Source organism: Typopeltis vanoorti, chromosome 12, assembly GCF_054136105.1.
Source record: "Typopeltis vanoorti isolate ZY-2024b chromosome 12, IOZ_Tvanoo_1.0, whole genome shotgun sequence".
Lineage (NCBI taxonomy): Eukaryota > Metazoa > Arthropoda > Arachnida > Uropygi > Thelyphonidae > Typopeltis > Typopeltis vanoorti.
Genome location: NC_143560.1, coordinates 12325505 through 12349742, shown reverse-complemented (window position 1 = coordinate 12349742; position 24238 = coordinate 12325505). Strand labels below are relative to the sequence as shown.

Below are 24238 nucleotides of genomic sequence, written 5' to 3'. Positions count from 1 at the left end.
GATGGTAAAACTATCAATCAAAAAATTCAAGTAATATAGATTACAGTAAAACCATATCTCTCCTGTACATTAAATGGTTTATCAGATAAAATAAATAGAATTCTATGCCATTAATGTTACTTTTTAATGACTTATAAAATTAAAAACATATTCAAGTCCTACAGGGGTACCTCCCTGCCATACCCTGGGGTATGCCAAATCCTTTTTACCTATAACTTAACTTAAATTGGTGAAACTGGACACAATTCCAACCCATAAAATAAAGAATGAATGACACGTTAAATTTAACAATTTAATGTGTCATTCAGGGATGCTTAAGGGTCAAAGCCGTATAACTGACAGGAGACCTCCACATAGCCTTTAAAGGAATGCGGAGAACCGACCAGAGCTTCTGGCCCGGTTAAACAAGGGCCCCGTTGTTTTCGCCAGAGAACCAGGGCGAACAGCGAAAAGTCAGCTACTGGAACAAATCTGAAAACAAACCCCAACTCAACATCACCAGAGTTAAAGATCGGTACTATCAACGTAAGAAGCCTGAATGGCAAAGAAATGGAGCTAGCTGAGGAATTAGATAAGTACCAGATCGACATAATAGGGGTGACTGAAACAAAAAAGACCAAAACTGGTGAGATCTTCCTGAGCAATAAATACAAAATGTTATATTCAGGCAATGACAATCAAGGAAAAGAAGGAGTAGCCATAGTATTCAACACAAAATATGAGGCTAATCTTCTTGAATGGCAGTCAGTCTCAAGTAGAGTAATGTGGGCAAATATGAGAATGGAGAACTGGACAATGAGACTTATTTGTGCCTATGGTCCCACAGAAGGTTCTACTAAGGTAGAAGTGGAGGAATTTTTTGAGGCTTTAGAAAAAGCAACTGACACAATGAAAAATGAAACGTTGGTCCTTGTTGGGGATCTAAAAAGCAGAGTAGGAAATGATTGTGAGACATACAAAAATATTTTGGGAAGATTTGGAGAAAAAAGCAAAGCTAATAATAATGGCAAATATCTGTTGGATTTCTGCTCAGGACATGGACTGGTTATTACTAACACCATGTTCCAACATAAAAATGTGCACAAATTCACATGGAGAGAAGAGGCTAGGAATAAGAAAAGTCTCATTGACTATGTTATTGTTGATAGTGATGTTTTCTCCCTCGTGCAGGACACCAGAGTGTACAGAGGATTTGAAATTGGAAGTGATCACTATTTAGTCTTGAGCAGAATAAAATTGAATTTCATATTGAAAAGAATAACATGTAAGAAAGTTTTAAAGCGAATAAAAGTTGAGCAGCTCTCAGATGTGAGCTGCAGACTAAAATACACAAAGATTATTGAAGGAAAAATGAAAGAGTTTGAGAACAGGAATCAAACCTTGGAGATTCATTGGCAAACTCTGAAGAAAACATTGATTGATTCTGCCAGAGAGGCATGTGGTGAGGTTGTTTGTAAGGATAAAAAAATCAGAACTCCCTGGTGGACACAGGAGGTTAAAGAGGCAGTGAAGGAAAAGAAGAAAGCATACCAAAAGTTCCTGTCAAATAAGTCAGCTTGTGCTCTTAGAGAATATAGAGACAAATGCAAGAATGCTAAACACTGTGTAAAACTAGCTAAACAAAAGTCATGGGAGGACTTTGGCAAGAATATAGAAAATAAATATCAAGAAGGTGGCAAAATATTCTGGAGGTTGTTTAAGAAGCTTAAGAATGGAGGAAAGAGTGCTATAAAAGGAATTAGAGATGATAAAGGTGACATGAAAACGGGAGAAAAAGATATCCTTGAAGTATGGAGTAATTACTTTGAAAAACTGCTAAATGAAACAAGCAGTGATGACAGCACAGTGGTAAAAAACACTGACCAGGCATGCAGTCAGGAATACATATCCATACTTGAAGTAGAAAAAGCCATCAAAGGCTTGAAATGTGGAAAGGCAGCAGGAGTAGATGATATTCAACCAGAAATGCTGAAGTATGGTGGTATAAGAGTCTTACAGTGGCTGCACTGCATAGTTCAGAAAACCTGGACAGAGGGACGAATTCCCGATGATTGGAGTAGAGCTCTCATAGTACCCATATATAAAAAGGGAAATAAAACTGAATGTGAGAATTACAGAGGTATTTCCCTACTGAGTGTTCCTGGCAAGATCTATGCAAGTATACTTGAGAAACGGTTGAGAAGAATTGTGGAAGAAAAGCTTGGTGAAGAACAAGCTGGATTCAGGCCAAATAGAGGCTGTCAGGATCAGATCTTCACTTTACGACAAATAGTCGAGAAAGCATGGGAATATAACAAAGATCTGTATTTAAGTTTTGTCGATCTGGAAAAGGCATATGACAAGGTGCCAAGAGAGAAGCTATTCAATACGCTGCAGTTATATGGTGTCAATGGGACATTTTATCAAGCAATACTTAGTCTTTATTTGAGTTGTAAGTCAGCAGTTAGAATTGAAGGAAGTACAGGAAGATGGTTTAATGTTAAATCTGGTGTGAGACAAGGATGTACATTATCCCCTCTGTTATTCATTATCTATATGGATCACATTATGAAAGAAAGTGGTATTAAACATGATATCAGAATTGGAGATGTTAATGTCAGCTCTTTGCTTTATGCGGATGATGTTATACTTCTAAATAAATCCGCTACAAGTCTGCAAGATTCTCTGACTAAATTGAATTGCTCTTCTAATAGATATGGTATGAAGGTCAGCAATAAAAAGACAAAGACAATGAAAATAGGCAGAATCATTGAAAATGTCAACTGTGTTGTGAATGGAGAACCTGTGGAACAAGTAAAACATTTCAGCTATTTAGGCACGATTTTTACTGAAGATGGTAAATTAAATATAGAAATAGACAACAGAATCAGCAAAGCTGGTATGGTGGGAAGTCAATTGAATAAAAGAGAGAAATTAGTCACAACACTAAATTAGCTGTATACAAGACAGTGTTCAAACCAGTTTTAACTTATGGATCTGAGAGCTGGGTCAGAAGTAAAACACTTGACCAAAGACTAGAGACTTCAGATATGAGAGTCCTGAGAAAGATTATAGGCATGAACAGATGGTATCAATGGCAGTATCATATTAAAAACGAGGATATTAGGAAAGAACTTGACATTGTCAGCATCCAAGAATGCGTTAGCAGAGCTAATCTCAGGTGGTATGGTCACTTAAACAGAATGGGTGAGGAAAGATTAGCAAAAGAAGTGTTCTCTGCCAGGTTGGCAGGAAAACGACCGAGAGGAAGACCAAGATAATATAGGTGGATTGATACGGTACAAAGTGCTTTAGACGATAGAAATATAAGAGCTGATAATATTGGAGTGTTGACAAGTAACAGACTGATTTGGAGGAAAATTGTAGATAGGAAATTAATAATGATGTAATTTTTTTCATGTAGTATTATCATATCCTGTACACCCCTTGAGGGTACATGGCAGGAATTTGATGATGATGATGATGTGTCATTCATTCTTGCTCTTAACACTCTACACCAAATTAGATTAGAAAGGTACTTTTCCTTGCATCATGCAAAAACCTGGTATGAATGCATATTTAAGGAAGCCTTTGAAATTTACAAAATTTCAAAGGCTTTTCTGAAATTTCTGAAATTTTCTAAACAATATTATTGTCATAAAAATCCCAAGAATATGCATGGCACAATTCAGTCTGCACAACTTCTTTCTTCTCCAGCAAATTCTCACTTCAGGACTCTAAGCAATAATTTCAGTTCTTACTTCATGTGTTGGCTATCATCAATACTGTTTCTGTAAGTAATCTCTAGCTTAATTTATCTCTTGGTAATTTCTAACCAAACAGATAACAGGACTCTGGCTTTGATGTAGTAAGGGTGTTTTTTCACCATAGGTCAGGCCAGTAGTGTTAATGACCAAATTAGAATGACTTTAGCATGTTCTTTGTATATACATGTATTCCAGATGATGATCTCAATACAAAGGTCGAAATGTGTGGGTCATTATTTTGGTTTATGTTAATCTGAAGTTTTACTATAACATAGTAGTCTATAATTTTAAAAATGAATGCTGATCACTGTTTTCACTTTTTATTAAAGAAAAACCTAGACATCTTCATTTTGCAATGTAAAATAATCCTTGATAAACAGAAATATAGGGGATATTAAAGATCCATTTATTTCATAACTGAATATATATATATATATATATATTTTTTTTTTTTTTTTTTTTTTTTCAGATATTCTAAGGAATATTTGGGAAATTAATCATGGAAGAATTTACAACCCAATGAACCAAAATCATGCAATTTTATTTTGAAAATCAGCATTTAATTAATCTAACTGTAATTTTGTAAAGATATACAGTTAATTGACTATTATGTTCTCCAGATATGATGGCTCCTGACTTCTTCCTATGGGATTGCCTGAAGGAAAAGGTGTATGTGAACAATCAATCCCAGACACTCCAACAGCTGAAGCAGAACATTCGTTCAGAAATTAGGGCGCTACAGCCAGAAACAACAACAGCTGTCATGGATGTGACCTGCTGTTGTGAAGCTGAAAATGGAAGGCATTCACGTGATGTGGTTTTTCGTAACTAATAATAAAAACCTTCCATATTCTGTATTTCATTATAACAAAAAAAGAATAAAAATAATTGATAATAAGTTATTAAATGTTTAAAGCCCTTCGTGACTTATGGGCTACCTTGTGAGTGTGAAATATAGATTTATCTGTTTATTTTACAGTGATAAAATGAAGACTCTTAGCCTTTCCATGATAATTACTCATGTACCAATTGTGATTCATTTATGAAAAATACAACTCTCTGACACAGGATTGCTTTGTTATTGAATGAGAGTTTTTGCCCACTTAAGGTTTCTGTGTGATCTCCAGTATGAACCATCTTTTTGTAATAACTCAGGCCAGTGAAACTCGAATCAGAAAAATCCTTAATAGAAGGTGAATGTATACCTGGACAGTGCTTATGTCTTTTAAACGTTACAAGCTAAGGTAACTCTGATGCCATAGGTTATTATGTTCTCATAACCTATGCCTTTTTTTGAAACTTTCCAAGTTTCTATGATTATTTTTATTTTTGCATTTTCATGTGATTACATGGTTAGATGAAGTATTATCAGTGGTACATATGGACAACATGCCACCAATGTGACAGCCCCCCAATGACACCTTTCTCGAAGTCACTGAGTTCACATCGTGTTGCCATACCACCTGTATTCAGCTGTTATAATGAAATACTGCTTCCTACTATCTGTACATCAGTTTTTATGTTATTAACAAACCTGGAATGTTCCATAACTTCAAATAATGGGGTGTTCAGATAATTATTGATAAGTAGTGTATATCTGATAATAATGTCTTACTCTTCTGTTTAGATCTCCAACAACGACAAACTTTTTTGTGTGTATGTCAGCTGGCTAATGCCTCAAAAACTCCTCAACTTCTTCCTTAGTAGAACACTTTCTGTAGGACCATATGCACAAATAAGTTTCATTGTTGAATTCTTTTGTTGTTGATTTCTCCATTTTCATGTTTTCCAACATCACTACTTGATATTGCCTGCTGTTCAAGATTATCCTTGTATTTAGTGTTGAATACTATAGCTACTCCTTCCATTACCTGAATATATATAATATCCTGTATTTGTTATTTAGTAAAATCTCACCTGTTCTTTTCTTTTTTCATTTGGGATACACCTGTTGTGCCAGTGTGGTACTTCTCCAGTTCTGCCAGTTTCACTTCTTTTCCTTTGATGCTTCTCATGTCGATGGTGCAATCTTGAATTCTTTTGATGCTGAGTTGGAGTCACTGTTAGTCCTGTTTTTTTGATGAAAACAGCAGGGATCTTGTTTAACTGGGCATCCCAGCCAGTATGAAATTCCATTATGTTGTACCATCACTTTTAGTTTAAGCCCCCAACTTTAAGTTTACCAACAGGCTTTCCTCCAGCTGTACAGAACATCAACCACCACTGCCCTCAATGTGATCTCCAAGTCATCCTTCAATGGGGTTCAGATAACCCAATCAATTTCAGTCCTAATAAAACCCAGTATTGTCTTATTTCTCATAAAAAAGAAGCATTTTCTCCCAGAATTATTTTTGACAACACCCAAATTTCCAGACAATTTGAGATTTCTCTTCTTGGAATTATCCTGACATAAAGCCTCTCCTGCCATAAACACATCACAATCATTGCATCCTCAGCTTTTTAAAAACTAGGATTTCTCTTTCTCTCAAGACATTACTTCCCTGAACATCTGTTAACCTTATACAAATTACAACTCCACCCAGCCATTGAATACTACTCTCACATATGGAATGGGGTCCCCAAAATCTCCCTTAAAATGCTTGACTCAATACAGAGGAAAGCAATCAGACCTATTAATGACCCATTTCTTACCCACTCACTCCCCCTGCTTTTGCACAGACGATTGGTCTCTGCACTATGTGTAGTCTACAAATATTTCCATGGAAAATGCTCATCTGAAATGGCATCAATAATCCCCCCACTTAGTACTAAGCTCATTGGAACACGTGCAGCTTCTGCTCAACATCCCTTCACAGTGCACCTTGAAACCCACAGAAGAAGTTTCTTCTCCTCCTCCTTCATCTCTGCAACTGCTGTACTATGGAACAGTGTTCCAAGGAATACACATACAGTCATTTAAATCAAATGTGAACAATGACTTTCTTTCCCGACCCACTACTCATACATGGTACTAAGATACTATAGGTTGATCAACCAACCTCTTATATATGGGCCCAACAAAAAAAAAGAAAGAAAGAAAAGCCAATACAAATATAGTTTGGTCAGCTAAATCTCAAATTGCCTGCCAATCCTCATTCATTCAGTATCTGGTTGGATATGTACTAATGGAGTGCACCACAAGACAGTAAGGATTGGATGTTAGGTCAAAAGCCCCTGCCAGTAATTTAGCTTTGATCTTTAATCAGTCCTGTATTTGTTTTTTTTAATGTATTAATGTTTTATTATATTCAAAAGTGATTTTGGTTTTCAAATACTGAGGGTTAAATTTCTCTCTGTTGATTATTCAAAGTTGGTTAGAGTAGTCAATTGTTCAAATGACTTCTGTTCTTTACAGGATCTTAAAAAAGATTTAAAGCTCAGCAAATTGCAGAATTAATTAAATAAGTTTCATTGTATGAGAAAGGAAATGTTGATACTCTTACGAAAGTCAGATCAGTATTGTATTATTCATTTCAGCTTTACTCTCAAGGTTTTAATGATAATTTAAGTTCAGAATCATATTTCTAAGGCAACTAGTAAAGCTCAGTAAATTATAGGATTAATTATTTAAGCTTCAGAAATATATATACACGTTTACACAAGAATAATGTTTAATTTGCCAAATGTTTCGGTCTGAATATTACAAACCATCTTCAGTGGCTACATAGGAATAGTTTTTAAAAAACAAGGTGGAATACGAACAATTGATCATTCACACATAGAATGAGCCGCGTGATGTCATATTGCTAAGTATTAGAAGAGTAAACATTTTTAAAGTCATAATTAAAGATATTAATTATACTTTATACTCGTATAAAGTTTACCATGGAGATTGAAAAAGACAACAAGTTATCATTTTTAGACGTCCTTCTCATTCGTTCACCTTCAGGTATTCTTACAACAACAGTTTACAGAAAACCAACTTTCACAAGTCGTTATATTCTCAAAGAATCTTCTCATCATCCTTGTCAAAAAACAGGAATCATAAAATATTTAATCCGACAAGCCAAAACTAACTGTTCAACTTCTCATTTATTACAGAAAGAACTTTCGACTATCAAACATCACATGAAACTAAATGGCTTCTCCAAAAAGAGTACACAACATCTTTTTGATTCTTACAATCCAACAGAGAACAGCAAAGATTTAATACATCGAGTTCCAATTCCTTACATTTCCGGGATTTCAGTACCATTTCAAGAATTCTGAAGAAATATGACTTAACAGCCACCTATTAACAAATTATCCACCCATTTTCCTTCATCTAAAGATAAATGCTCAACCTTGTCTCTACCTAGTGTGTATCAAGTTCCTTGTAATTGTAATCTTTCCTACTTTGGACAAACTGAATGTTCTATAGAAAAAAGAATTCAAGAGCATCAATCATCAATTCAACACAACAAACCTGAGAAATCTGGATTAGCTCAGCATGGATTAGAAACAAGCCACAACATCTTTTGGTCCAAGACTCTCCTCCTACACAGATGTCACTACAAATTTGAACATTTATTTAAAGCAAGTGTGGAAGCCTTGCTTCAACGTCCTAACTTATATCTATATCAAAAATTTGGGAAAGTTTAGTCAGGATAAATCATTATTTTTTATTTATTTTTATTTATTTTTTTTTGTAAATTTCCTATATTAGTCTAATGTTATTTAAGATTATTATATGAATTTCTGAATTAATATCTTTAATTATGACTTTAAAAATGCTTTCTCTTCTAATACTTAGCAATATGACATTCACACATAGAAAGACATCACTCTTTCTATGTGTGAATGATCAATGGTTCGTATTCCACCTTGTTTTTTAAAACTATTCCTATGTAGCCACTGAAGATGATCTGTAATATTCAGACCGAAATGTTTGGCAAATTAAACATTATTCTTCTGTAAGCGTGGTATATATTTCTAATCATTATGTCACAAGCATCGTTAAAAAATCAAATTTAAGCTTCTGTTGTAGAAGAAAGAAGTTATGAGACCATTATGCAAGTCTGGCCAATATTGGTTACTCCCAGTTTACTCTCAAGGTGTTTAATGGTTATTTAAGTCCAGGAATCATTTCTAAGACAACTAATAAAGTTGTAGGGATTAATCAAAAAGAAACTTATGTGCATGTCAGGCCAGTGTGGATTATTTTTCCTAGCTTTACCCTCAAAGGTTAGTAATCGGTGTCAAGAAAATTGAGGTTTTGTATGTAAAGGGATCATATCTTGATAATTTTGGGAATCACTTGCTTAGTCAAAATATTATGAATTTAACTAACAGGAGATTTAATTGAAAATTATAAGTTTGTTTAAGGAATATAAGATAGATTGCAGATAGTCTGAACTAGGTTCTTCTAGAAGACATAGTAAAAGTTAGTGAAGAAGAGAGCGAGATCTTAACATATGAAGTTCATTTTGGATTGTTAGGGTAGAAAATATATGGAATGGCCCTCACTAACAGGTTAGACAAGTGGTGAATTTATGTAACTTCAAGAAAGCATTAGATAGCTTTTGTGGCTATGTATAATGATTATCTAATTTTACATGAGTAGCCTTCTTTGTTACATGTTTATTATAATTGTGAAGATAGATGGTATATGTGGTATGTGTAATTTATGCATATATTTATTTACACACACATATACACAATTAAAAAAAAATCTAGAGCTGTATTCCATCTATGATGAAATTGGCTTCAGTTTTTTTTTTTTATTTATTATCTCATAATACAATAGATGCAGTATGTAGCTTTAAGCTCGTTATTGTAAATACAGCTATGGGAAGTAATGATTTTTTTTTTTTTTTTTTTTTTTTTTTTTGCTTTATAGTAATTTTATATTTGGTACTGTATTATTACAATAAAAAAAAATTAAGCTCTATCTTTGTTTTCGATGCTTGCCTTCATAGAAGCTCGATCAAATTTGTATTGTGAATCAGCTGCTAAGGATATTGATGAAAACAACAAATTTTGCTAGCTACAGCAGATTTGGGGATGGGGAGAGAAAAATTAAGTAGGGAAGATAAGTCAAAGTAAACCAGCATGCATTTCATACAGAATGTTGACTGTCACACTTTTGCAATGCACAAATGCACACTGCTACTTAAGTAAAACAAATACCCACTATTTTACCAAGATAGCATGATCTATTGAACTATTATAAATTTGGGAAGAAAATTGTAAATTAAGGTCAGTAAATAAAAGCTTATCTATATGTTCACTGGGCATCTACAGATGCCGTATGATCACTCCAATGCTCGGTGATGTGCCACACCAGGCCTCGCCGTGTAGTCCTGTTGTTTGCTTTTCTGGCAACCTCAACTATCTGAAGATCAATCACTCCACACACCATTCATCTATCTCATTGATGGTCTACTCCTTCCTCTTTTTCGAGGAACTTTACCTTCTATTACTGTTCTGAGAAGTCCCCCCTTCCATCCTTTCTGTGTCCAAAATATTTTAACTTTCTTCTGTCAATATCCTTAAGGAGACTTACAGTTCTACTGATCTTTTCTAACACCCATTCATTTGTATGCCTTTCAGTATATGATATCCTCAACAGCCTTCTGTAACACCACACCTCAAAAACAGATATCCGTTTCTTATCTGACTTCTTTAGGTTCCAAATCTCATATCCATAAGTTGCTGTTGGAAAAACAACTGCATCCAAAATCCTCAACTTTGTTCCCATGGAGATAGATCCATCTTTCCAGATTTTAGACAGATCTCTGACTGTTGTTTTAGCCATTCCTAACCTCCTTCTGATGTCTTCTGAACAGCAATTCTTCACATTAATAATGGATCCCAGGTACTCAAACTTGTTAACTTCCTTAATTCTTTCTCCAAGGTACACTTGTTTCTCAAGAGCTTTTCTGTTTGTATTTCCTTTGAGAATCATAATCTTTGTCTTGCTAGGATTGAGTTGAAGTCCTCTGTTATTACTGATCTTGTTAACTTTGTCAATAATTAGTCCTAGTTCTTCAATGTCATTACAAAGGAGTACTGTATCATCAGCATACCTCAGATTACTGATCAATCTACCTCCTATCCTAATAAAATAAAAGCTATTTTATTTAATTGTATTTAGTAAATAAAAGCAATGGAAGGAAATTGAACAAATGATATGGCAGGAAACAGAACAAAAGAAATAAAGGAATCATGCATTAACAACAGAACACAAATGAATTAGCAGGAGCCATTCAATGAAGCACACAGAAAAGGGAACCACAACAGAAAAGAACAAATGCAAACAGTAATGGAAGACTTATAAGAAAGAAGAGACCTTGAAGAGTGAAATAAAAATTCAGAAATAAGGCTTAAATATTATGTGCTTTATGCGCAGTTCCTGCAAGTCCTTTTCTTGTTGTTGTCCGTGTATGATTTCTGAAATTTGTATTGGTCTGTTTTGCCATTTCATTTCTTCTATTTCTGACCATTTTCTTTGTGTTCTGTTTTGCATCATTTTCTTTGCTTACTGATCCCATCTACAGTTTTCTTTCCAAATTTATCGCTCTTCATTAGATAATGATGTTCGTTGGTTATTCAGAGTTTCAAATACTTCAGTATTTTAAACTCTGAATTTACCAGTTAACTGCCATACTCCATGATATGGATATGAAGTGTTCCTTAAAACTGAAATAGCCTTCAGATACTAACATGTAACAAGTAACATGGGATACCAAACACAAAATGATTAATATATTTCATCCATATGGATGGATGGCTGGTGGGGGTGGGTGTGAGTGATGATCCCAACAGATCTGCTAAAGCTTGGCAAAAGATTCAAGCAACTATAGCTACCCAAATGCCAGTACTTTCCTAGAAATTTATTCTTGCAAATGGAGTTGAGGGGGAAGGGGATCAGTCTCTTTATTCCCGGACCTTGTGCTATACCAAACTATTTCTCTGGTTCAGGATTTCTATAGCATCTACTGTAAATCCTAATTCCATTGAACTTTAAAATATTGTTCTCACATTTGCAATGGTGCACCAAAACTTGTTGCATTTGTTGTTTTGAGTTTCCCATTACTCACATTCTAACACCTGACAATTTAAGATACTTAATATGTGTGTAATTAATTATAATTTATTAATAATTTTTTACTGTGCATACATGTGTTTTACTATACCGTATTTACTCAAATATAACTTGTCCCCCTGATTTTACTTTACGAAAAAATAATTCAAAAAGTTCTGCATATATCTCGCACATGAAAAAAAAGTTAAACAATTCATAGTTTCCAGTCATTTTGTGGTGTACACCGATCACCAGATTTTGCTTAAATTAAACCATAGAGGTTTCAAGTAACTTGAAAGAAGTCTGTTTGGTCTCCGGAGTTTGATTTCCAGCTTGTATAACTTTTGAAATTATTAGGTAATAACATTGAATATTGTAATAGGTATATAAAATACATTATATATATATAATGGGGTCAAGACTCTTTCTTTGATAAGTCTTGACTCCATGAGGTGTTTGTATAGTAATAATATTATTTATTCTTCTCATTTGTTTTCAGGGGCTTAATCTTCTTATTCCACTTATTGATAAAGTAAAATATGTTCAGAGCCTTAAAGAGCTTGCGATTGATATACCCAAGCAGTCTGCTATAACCCTAGGTAAGCAATAATTTATTAGACAGGTTTATTAATTCATCATTTTTTTTTTTTTTTAATTTCATTCATTTCATGATATAATGTCAGTCCGTTATAACAAAATTGCCATCAATATCAGAATAAACTTTTGAATTTCCTGTTATAATCCTATTCATTATTCCAATATGTCATTTAATAAATGCACATCCTCAACTTGTTCAACAGGAATAAACTGAGCAGCAATATGTTACCTAAAAATGTACACCAAATTTAATGAATGCAAGAAGAATCATTGTGATTTAGATTAGGGTAATTCATTAGAGCCTCTGCATTATCCTTAAAAAGAAGAATCTTGACTCTACACTTTTATGAATTCTGGCAGTCTTTTTTCTGTCATCTTGTGTTGTTATGTAGGACTGTCTGTGCTATGAACTATAGAACATAGGGGAATATTAGATTTGTGGAGTTTAGGTATTTCATAAATACAGGTGGTTTGATATGAATAGGATTTATTTTGTTGATGATTTCTTTGAGCACCAAGAAGTCACTTTTTTTTGATAATTTATACAGACTCTTTTCTTTTGATTAATAACTGGGTAAGCAGAACTGTCATTTAGGAGATCCTGCAGTTTTTTTGTTGTAATCCTTTTCATGATAACTGTGACATTACCGTTATCAGCTGTAGCAATCACAGTATTTTTATTCTTATATAACTTTTTTAAAACAGCTATTTCATTCTGTGGTATATTACTTTTAGTTGGTTGAGAATTGTATAGGATGCTAGCTATCTCTAAACACGCATTACACTATTGAAGATGGAAGAATGTAGATGACCCATTCTATGTTCATCATAATTTCTAGTTTTTGAACTTGTTTCAGTGTAACGGTGACATTATGACCAGGACTGAGACCGTTCTTAGCTTCTTCTGTAAGCACTTACGATAATAAATTTATGACCACGTGATCTCATCAAAGTTGCAGTTGGAGAGTGGTGTGTTGGCGTTGTTGTAGGATTTCAAATTTCTTCAAACCAGTTGATAAACATCTTTTCTTTTATCATCAACATCAAATTCCTGCCATGTACCCTCAAGGGGTGTACAGAATATGATAGTACTACATGAAAAATTTACATCATTACTAACTTCCTATCTGCAATTTTCCTCCAAATCAGTCTGTTACTTGTCAGGACTCCAACATTATGAGATCTTATATTTCTATCTACTAAGGCACTTTTTATTGTATCAATCCACCTATATCTTGGTCTTCTTCTGCATCATTTTCCTGCCAGAGAACACTTGTTTTGGTAATCTTTTCTTGACCATTCTGCTTAAGTGACCATACCACCTGAGATTAGCTCTGCTAATCTCAGGTGGTATGTCACTTAAATGCATTCCTGGATACTGACAATGTCAAGTTCTTTCCTAATATCCTTGTTTTTGATATGATATTGCCATTGATGCCATCTATTCGTGCCCCTAATCTTTCTCAGGACTCTCATATCTGCTGTCGCTAGTCTTTCGTCAAGTGTTTTACTTCTGACCCAGCTCTCAGATCCATAAGTTAAAACTGGTTTGAACAACAGCTAATTTAGTGTTCTGACTAATTTCTCTCTTATTCGATATGAATTTATTCAGTTGACTTCCTACTAAGCCAGCTTTGTTGATTCTTTTATCTATTTCCATATTTAGTTTACCATCTTCTCTAAAAATCGTGCCTAAGTAGCTGAAATGTTTTATTTGTTCCACAGGTTCTCCATTCACATTGCAGTTGACATTTTCAATGCTTCTGCCTATTTTCATTGTCTTTGTCTTGCTATTGCTGACTTTCATACCATATCTATTACAACAGTTATTCAATTTAGTCAGGTAATCTTGCAAACTTGATGCGGATTTATTTAGAAGTATAACATCATCCGCATAATGCAAAGAGCTGACATTAACATCTCCAATTTTGATATCAGGTTTAATATCACTTTCCTTCATAATGTGATTCATGTAGATAATAAATAACAGAGGGGATAATGTACATCCTTGTCTGACATCAGATTTCATATCAAACCATCTTCCTTCAATTCTAACTGCTGACTCACAACTCAAATAAAGACTAAGTATTGCGTGATATAATGTCCCATTGACACCATCTAACTGTAGTGTTTTGAATAGCTTCTCTCTTGGCACCTTGTCATATGCCTTTTCCAGATCTACAAAACTTAACTACAGATCTTTGTTATATTCCCATGATTTCTCAACTATTTGTCGTAAAGTGAAGAACTGATCCTGACATCCTGTATTTAGACTGAATCCAGCTTGTTCTTCCCGAATTCTTCTCAACTGTTTCTCAAGTATACTTGCATAAATCTTACCAGGAACACTCATTAGGGAAATACCTCTGTAATTTTCACATTCAGTTTTATTTCCCTTTTTATATATGGATGCTATGAGAGCTCTACTCCAATCATCGGGAATTTGTCCCTCTGTCCAGGCCTTTTGAACTATGCAGTGCAGCCACTGTAAGACTTTTATACCTCCATACTTCAGCATTTCTGGTCGAATATCATGAACTCCTACTGCCTTTCCACATTTCTGGTTGAATATCATCTACTCCTGCTGCGTTTGATGGCTTTTTCTACTTCTAGTCTGGATATGTATTCCTGACTGTACGCCTGTTGAGTGGTTTTTATCATTGTGCTGTCACTGCTTGTTTCATTTAGTAATTTTTCAAAGTAATTCCTCCATACCATAAGGATACATTTTTCTCCAGTTTTCATATCACCTTTATCATCCCTAATTCCTTTTACAACACTCTTTCCTCCATTTCTGAGCTTCTTCAACAACCTCCAGCTTATCTTGCCACCTTCTTGATATTTATTTTCTGTGTTCTTACCGAAGTCTTCCCATGACTTTTGTTTAGCTAGTTTTACAGAGTGTTTAGCTTTCTTACATTTATCTCTGTATTCTCTAAGAGCACTAGCTGACTTATTTGCCAGGAACTTTTGATATGCTTTCTTTTCCTTCACTTCCTGTGTCCACCATGGAGTTCTGATTTTTCTATCCTTGCAGACAACCTCACAACATGCTTCTCTGGCTGAATCAATCAGGGTTTTCTTCATGGTTTGGTTCCTGTTCTCAAATATTTTTGTATATCTGATGATCATTTCCTTCTCTATTTAGATCTCCAACAAAGACCAACTTTTCCTTTTTCATTGTGTCAGTTGCTTTCTCTGAAGCCTCAAAAAATTCTTCCACTTCTATCTTAGTAGAATGTTCTGTGGGACCATAGGCACAAATAAGTCTCATTGTCCAGTTTCCCATTCTGATATTTGCCCACATCACTCTACTTGAAATTGCCTGCCATTCAAGAAGATTAGCCTCGTATTTAGTGTTGAATACTATGGCTACTCTTTCTTTTCCTTGATTGTCATTGCCTGAATATAGCATTTTGTATATATTGCTCAGAAAGATCTCACCAGTTTTTGTCTTTTTTGTTTCAGTCACCTATTATGTCAATCTGTTACTTATCTAATTCCTCAGCTAGCTCCATTTCTTTGCCATTCAGGCTTATGTTGATAGTACCGATCTTTAAATCTGGTGATGTTGAGTTTGTGTGTGTTTTCAGATTTGTTCCAGTAACTGACTTTTCGCTGTTTGCCCTCGTTCCCTGTTGAAAACAATGGGGGGGTCCTTGTTTAACTGGGCGACGCCCCATCTGGCATGAAATTCTGTTGTGCTATACCATCATTTTGTATTTTGGTTTAAGCCAATAAGAATATAATTTGGTCGGCTAAATCCCAAATTGCCAGCCCAACCTCGTATCCAGTTAGATACCTAACAGGATGCATCACGAGAAGGTGAGGATTTGACATTAGGTCAGAACCCCAGGTCAGTTCTCATTCCTTTAAAGGCCGTGTGGAGGTCTCCTCTCAGTTATACAGCTTTGACCCTTATTTGATTTGATGTTATAATGCCATTAATATAAGTTATGAATAATGTTCCACACCTAAGCTTGTCTATTAGATTGATGATACTATACATAGCTTTAATACTATCGAAGAGAGCAGTCAGTTAATAATGATTGCTCTTTCTCTCGCAGACTTATTCCATTTACTTTCCTGTAGACTATAAATTAAAGATGCTAAGAAATGATATTCTTGGTTTAATCCTTTATACAAGTGTAAGCAAACACAGTTTGCTCCTGAAATATTTTCAGGACTGGGCAACTCGTATATAGAAGCTAATGACTTCACATCACTTGCCGTAGCATCCCATAATGCAAAGCACATAGCCTTATGGACATGGGAAGTGTCACTACCCAGACCGGTTTCGACCTTTATTGAGGGCTCATCAGTGTGAACCAGATCCATAGGTAATACCAAGGTTGAAGTAATGCAAGTCATATTTCCATGTATGAGTATTCAAATACTCTAAATTAGAGCTAGTTGTTGGAAGTTTTTCCACTTGGTTATACTATAAATTAAGGATGCCAAGAAATTATATTCTTGGTTTAATACTTTATCCAAGTGTAAACAAACACAGTTTGTGCCTGAAGTATTTTCAGGACTGGGCAACTTGTATATAAAAGCTAATGACTTCACTTCACCTGTCTTAGTATCAGATGTGAATTCATTAGCTTCTATATACGAGTTATTAGTTTATATATATGAATATATATGTTTATATTTGTATATATAAATTCGTATATTCTATGTACGCATTTTCACTGGGTACTCTTTTTATTCTGCTTAACAAGTGGTCATATCTATCCTATTCAAAATCCACTTAATTTTGGAATTCAAATAGGCCTATATTACATGTGATTTAATGTTATTTTCCTCTTCTTCTTTCATTTCTAACTGATGACTTATAACTTAGGTATAAGCTACATTATGAAAATTATGTAACCAACTACCGTTTTACAGTAAAACTTTAGTTTAATATAAACCAAAACAAGCACTTGATGTTTCGACCTTCACATTAAGATCATCTGGAGTATGTACATATATGTAAAGAAACAAGCTGTATAACAATCTACATGGTATGCTAAAGTTTCTGATCAACCATTAAAACTATTGGCCTGACCTTTGGTATAAAAAAATTTTGATTAACCACCCCAATCTTAACAATAATGGTGGCTTAAAATTCCCAAAAATTTGGATGACACACATTGAGCCCACTTAGTTTTCCAGCAAACCCTGACTTTAGGACTCTAAGCAATTTTCATCTTTTATTGGCCACTATCCATACTAGTTTGTTGTAAATTACACTCCATACTTATATAAGTATGGAGTGTAAATTATTGTCAATAGTGATGTTTTCTTCCTGGTGCAGGACACCAGAGTGTTCAGAGAATTTGAAATTGGAAGTGATCACTATTTAGTCTTGAGCAGGATAAAATTGAATTTCATTTTGAAAAGAAGAACATGCTAGAAAGTTTTAAAGCAAATAAAAGTTGAGCAGCTCTCAGATGTGAACTGTAGACTAAAATAAACAAAGATTATTGAAGAAAAAATAAAAGAGTTTGAGAACAGGAACCAAACCTTGGAGATTCAATGGCAAGACTTGAAGAAAACCCTGATTAATTCAGCCAGAGATGCATGTGGTGAGGTTGTCTGCAAGGATAGAAAAATCAGAACTCCATGCTGGACACAGGAAGTTAAAGAAGCAGTGAAGGAAAAGAAGAACGCATATCAAAAGTTCCTGGCAAATAAGTCAGCTGGTGCTCTTAGAGAATACAGAGACAAATGTAAGAAAGCGAAACACTGTGTAAAACTAGCTAAACAAAAGTCATGGGAAGACTTCAGTAAGAATATAGAAAATAAATATCAAGAATGTGGCAAGATATTCTGGAGGTTGTTGAAGAAGCTCAGAAATGGAGGAAAGAGTGTTGAAAAGGAATTAGAGATGATAAAGGTGATATGAAAACTGGAGAAAAAGATATCCTTGATATATGGAGTAATTACTTCAGAAAATTGCTAAATGAAGCAAGCAGCGATAGCACAATGAAAAAAAAAACACTCAACAGGCATACAGTCAGGAATACATATCCATACTTGAAGTAGAAAAAGCCATCAAAGGCTTGAAATGTGGAAAGGCAGCAGGAGTAGATGATATTCGACCAGAAATGCTGAATTATGGAGGTATAAAAGTCTTACAGTGGCTGCACTGCATAGTTCAAAAGGCCTGGACAGAGGGACAAATTCCCGATGATTGGAGTAGGGCTCTCATAGTACCCATATATAAAAAGGGAAATAAAACTGAATGTGAGGATTACAGAGGTATTTCCCTACTGAGTGTTCCTGGCAAGATCTATGCAAGTATACTTGAGAAACTGTTGAGAAGAATTGTGGAAGAAAAGCTTGTCGAAGAACAAGCTGGATTCAAGCCAAATAGAGGCTGTCAGGATCAGATCTTTACTTTACGACAGTTAGTTGAGAAAGCATGGGAATATAACAAAGATCTGTATTTAAGTTTTGTAGATCTGGAAAAGGCATATGACAAGGTGCCAAGAGAGAAGCTATTCAAAATGCTACAGTTATATGGTATCAATGGGACATTATATCATGCAATACTTAGTCTTTATTTGAGTTGTGAGTCAGCAGTTAGAATTGAAGGAAGTACAGGAAGATGGTTTAATGTTAAATCTGGTGTGAGACAAGGATGTACATTATCCCTTCTGTTATTTATTATCTATATGGATCACATTATGAAGGAAAGTGATATTAAACCTGATATCAAAATTGGAGATGTTGATGTCAGCTCTTTGCTTTATGTAGACGATGTTATACTTCTAAATAAATCCACTACAAGTCTGCAAGATTAACTGTTGTAATAGATATGGTATGAAGGTTGGCAATAGCAAGACAAAGACTATGAAAATAGGCAGAAACATTGAAAATGTCAACTGCATTGTGAATGGAGAACCTGTGGAACAAGTAAAACATTTCAGCTACTTAGGCATGATTTTTAGAGAAGATGGTAAATTAAATATGGAAATAGACAACAGAATCAGCAAAGCTAGCATGGTAGGAAGTCAATTGAATAAATTCATATGGAATAAGAGAGAAACTAGGCAGAACACTAAATTAGCTGTATAGAAGACAGTGTTCAAACCAGTTTTAACTTATTGATCTGAGAGCTGGGTCAGAAGTAAAACACTTTACCAAAGACTAGAGACCACAGACATGAGAGTTCTGAGAAAGATTAGGGACACGAATAGATGGCATCAATGGCAATATCATATTAAAAACGAGGATACTAGAAAAGAACTTGTCAGCATCCAGGAATGTGTTAGCAGAGCTAATCTGAGGTGGTATGGTCACTTAAACAGAATGGGAGAGAAAAGATTAGCCAAACAAGTGTTCTCTGCCAGGTTGGCAGGAAAACGACCCAGAGGAAGACCAAGATATAGGTGGATTAATACATAGAAGATAGAAATATAAGATTTGGTAATGTTGGAGTCTTGACAAGTAACAGACTGATTTGGAGGAAAATTGTAGATAGGAAGTTAATAATGATGTAATTTTTTCATGTAGTACTGTGAATTTGATGATGATGATGATGAAAAAAAAATCGCTGTAAACATGTTATCAGGATACAGTATCGAATGATTTTGATACTGTATCCTGAAATTATCCTGATATCCTGATACTGTATCCTGAAATAAATGAAAAAAAAAAACTTTGTTCTAAACTTATTTAATGCTGATTCAACTGTTAGTATTGTAGTCACATGCTTAAGATTGTTAAGAATATAAAATTCAGTAAATTATTTACATGATATATCAGGTCTGTAGCAGAGGATATACAATTGATAAGGTGTACTTTTTTGAATGAATAGCATGTACTAGTGATTCTTTTGCAGCTGTAAAAGATTAATGATGTATGCAGGAGCTTTTTTAATGTTGGGAGAAGGTTCCAATTTCTTCTATAGAGATGGCTTCAATAAAAGGAAGCAAAGTGCTGTTTTGGCTTCTCTTCATGATTGCATCATGAATGCACTGCCATCATCTAAACCAGGGCTATCCAACCTTAGGTAATCCGAGGACTGCATTAAAAAAAAAAAAATTTATCCGAGTGCCGCATCACAATGCATATCTAGTAATTTGGTGAGCAACAGCGACACAAATGTTAGGCCCACATCACAGTGTGTATCTAGTAATTTGGTGAGTAGCAGCGCCACAACCTCGAAAGCTGAACAAACAAATAACACTTATTGCGCACTTATCGCATGGTCATGTTCCCCATGAGCACCCAGAGCATGCGCGTTAGAACAAAACAGTGTGAGAATGCTTCTTTGACACATCTAATATTTGAAAAACGTGGATATATAGTGATGTAAAAACACCAATTTAAATTACCAACATTGAGATTATCGATTAGTGATAGAATTAAAATATCTAAATATGCATTCAATTCAAATTATTTTATTTTTTTGCTTGTGAAAATCAAAACCCACAGGCGAGCCACACAGTATCGTGCCTCGGACCACATGCAGCCCATGGGCAGTGCTTTGGGCAGCCCTGATCTAAACCATGGAGAGAATTTGAATTTAGTGAAAGAATGTCATTAATGTATAGGAGAAAGAGAGGATTGAAGTCATTTTACTTCCCAAATATGTGAATTGTTCTACATTTTCTATATCAATTCCATCCACTTGTATCTTTTGTTTCAAGTTCTTCTCACCAAATACCATTGTCTTTGTTTTCTCCAAGTTCAGAACAATTCCAGATCTCTTCCCTTCCTCATTTAACAGTTTCAGTGTTTTTTGTAGTTCTCTTTCATCTTCTTGAATAATAACAATGTCATCTGCTAATCTCAGATGTTAATTCTCATTCTGTGTGTAGAGATATTCCTTTGGCATCTTCCTTCAGTTTGTCCATTGCTCTTTCTAAATGTGCGATGAAAATGCTTGGTGATATTGGGTCCCTCTGTCTAGTACCTTTGCTTGTTCTAAGCCATTTCCTCAAATCATCACATATTCTAACTGCTGCAACTGCATTCTGATAAACATCTTTTAATATAGCTATTAGTTTTTTATCATTTCGATAGGATTTCGATTCCAGAACTGCTAACGTCACTTCTGGTCAATACTGTCAAATGTTTTCTGAAAATCAACAAAGCAAGTATATATGTTTTTGTTTTTTCTCCTAGCTTTCTCTGTTAACGTCATTGTCAAAATCTGTTGAATTGTAGTTGTATGCTTCCAATTGTGTTCTCAGTCTTTCTGTCAATATCATCATCATCACTTTACCAAGGCGACTTGTCAAGGCAATTGTTCTATAATTTTTACATTCTAGCTTATTTCCTTTCTTGTATAATGTCATTAATATTGATTACACCCACTCCTCTGGCATTTTCCCTTCTTTCCATACCATATTACATAGTTGGTGCATTTCTGTAACCATACTTTCACCACCATATTTAATCATTTCTCCAGTGATTTTACGTTACCAGGACTCTTGTTGTGTTTTAGCCTTTTGCTTTTTCTGTCTCTCCTCTTAAAATGTCCATATCATGCTCATTACCTGGTGGTGATATCTGCTTCAATTCTTCAGTTAGTTTCCCAATGCTATCTAAATCTAGTTTTTCTTCATATAACTCACTACAGTATCTTGTCCACCGCTGTACAATTTTTTTCTTTATTCATCAATACTTTGCCGTTTTCATCATTAACTGTGGTCTGTTTTGGTTGCCACTTTCTATTAATTGTTCTGATAATTTTGTATACCTCCCTTGTTTTATGCTCTCCATAGTACTGTTCTATATTGTTGCATTGGGCTTCTAACCATTTCATCTTATCCATTTTGACTGCTTTTTTCACCTGATTACACTTTCTTATATATTGCTCCTCTATTTGTTCTGATGTATCCCTTCTTATCTACAACATTCTTTTCTCCTGTACTGATAACCTCCGCGTTTCTTGTCTAATCCATTTCTTCTTGATCTTCTCTACTTCTGGTGCTGTTTCTTCAACTGCATCTTCTGTCGCCTTCATTACTCTTTTCCCTCTTAGATTCGAGTTTTTTCTTTCTCCACACTTTTAAGTTTCTCTTCTAACACTGTTCTGTACCTTCTCCCTATTTCTGCTTCATTTATTCTTGCTGTATCTCTTCTATTCTGATGTTGGGGTTTATATTTCTTTTTTAATTTCAATTTGATGTTTGCAATCACTAAACTATGGTCCGAGTCTATATCCGCTCCTTGAAAGGACCTGAAAGCACATTTTAGGTGGTACACCAAAAATCTCCCTAAAAATTTTGATGAAATTTAGAAGAAAATAGTCTACTTAATAGAGCACCTCTTGCACACTCACACCAATTTTACCATTTTCTCATAGACATTTTGTTTCTGTATTGTGCTTTTTCTGTAGGTATTTCCATGGACACTGCTCTAACAAATTTATAGAAATACACAATACAGGTATAATTCCACTACTCCTTTCATTTAAGCATTTAAGTTAATACACAATACAGGTATAATTCTTGTGAAGATGGTAAATTAAATATGGAAATAGACAACAGAATCAACAAAGCTGGTATGGTAGGAAGTCAGTTGAATAAATTCATATGAAATGAGAGAGAAATTAGTTGGAACACTAAATTAGCTATATACAATACAGTGTTCAAACCAGTTTTAACTTATGGATCTGAGAGCTGGGTCAGAAGTAAAACACTTGACTAAAGACTAGCGACTGCAGATATGAGAGTCCCGAGAAAGATTAGAGGCATGAACAGATGACATCAATATCATATTAAAAATGAGTATATTAGGAAAGAACTTGACATTGTCAGCATCCAGGAATGTGTTAGCAGAGCTGATCTCAGGTGGTATGGTCACTTAAACAGAATGGGTGAGGAAAGATTAGCAAAACAAGTGTTCTCTGCCAGGTTGGCAGGAAAACGACCCAGAGGAAGACCAAGATATAGGTGGATTGATATGGTACAAAGTGCCTTAGATGATAGAAATATAAGATCTGATAATGTTGGAGTCTTGACAAGTAACAGACTGATTTGGAGGAAAATTGTAGATAGCAAGTTAGTAATGATGTAAATTTTTCATGCAGTACTATCATATCCTGTATACTTGAGTATACATGTCAGGAATTTTGATGATGATGAGATATAATTTCATCAAAACATGATTAGAAGAAATGTTTTCGACAGCTTAGATAAAAGGAGTAGCAGAATTATACCTGTATTGTATTCATGCATAGTTCTGTTTTGAACTTAACAAGCAGCTTCTCCTCCTGCTTGATTCCATTACTTCTTTTCTTTGGAATGTCATTTTTCATAACCATTTTTTGTACCACAACCTTCAGCTTTTGAAGAAATACATCAGCATGAGCCTAATTCTTCCCTATTGACTTGCCCACATGTGCACACATGCATTACTCTTCTTATAGGATTTTTAACCTCTCATGTGAAGTTGAGAGGTTAAAAATCCTATAAGAAGAGTAATTTGTATCCTATAAGAAGAGTAATTTGTATCCTATAAGAAGAGTAATTTATATGTACATTGTCATTCTCTGATGTTTATAGTGAGATTAGTAAATTTATAATATGTTCTGTATTTTTATTTATATTAATTTTTAACATCTATTAGTTGCATATTTTGTAGTTTAATGTGTAATTTTTTTGCCATTTTTAGATAACGTTAATTTGAACATAGACGGTGTTTTGTACTTGCGAGTTGTTGATCCCTATAAGGTAAGAATAAATAATTGGTGTGATATTGCACAGTTTTTATATAAATAAGATCCATCATCATCATCAAATTCCTGCCATGTACCCTCAAGGGGTGTACAGGATATGATAGTACTACATGAAAAAAATACACCATTACTAACTTCCTATCTACAATGTTCTTCCAAATCAGTCTGTTACTTGTCAAGACTCCAACATTATCAGATCTTATATTT

At 34.5% G+C, this 24238-nt stretch overlaps 1 protein-coding gene across 1 annotated transcript in view; it reads left to right on the top strand.

Annotated features, from left to right (window-relative positions):
* Nucleotides 1-24238, top strand: part of Stoml2 (stomatin like 2) — a 154744-nt gene that overhangs the window by 21320 nt on the left and 109186 nt on the right. Inside the window, exons 3-4 of the mRNA XM_090401638.1 lie at nucleotides 12251-12350; nucleotides 23968-24026. Of these exons, the coding sequence (XP_090257764.1) occupies nucleotides 12251-12350; nucleotides 23968-24026 (159 nt within the window). The remainder of the gene's footprint in view (nucleotides 1-12250; nucleotides 12351-23967; nucleotides 24027-24238) is intronic.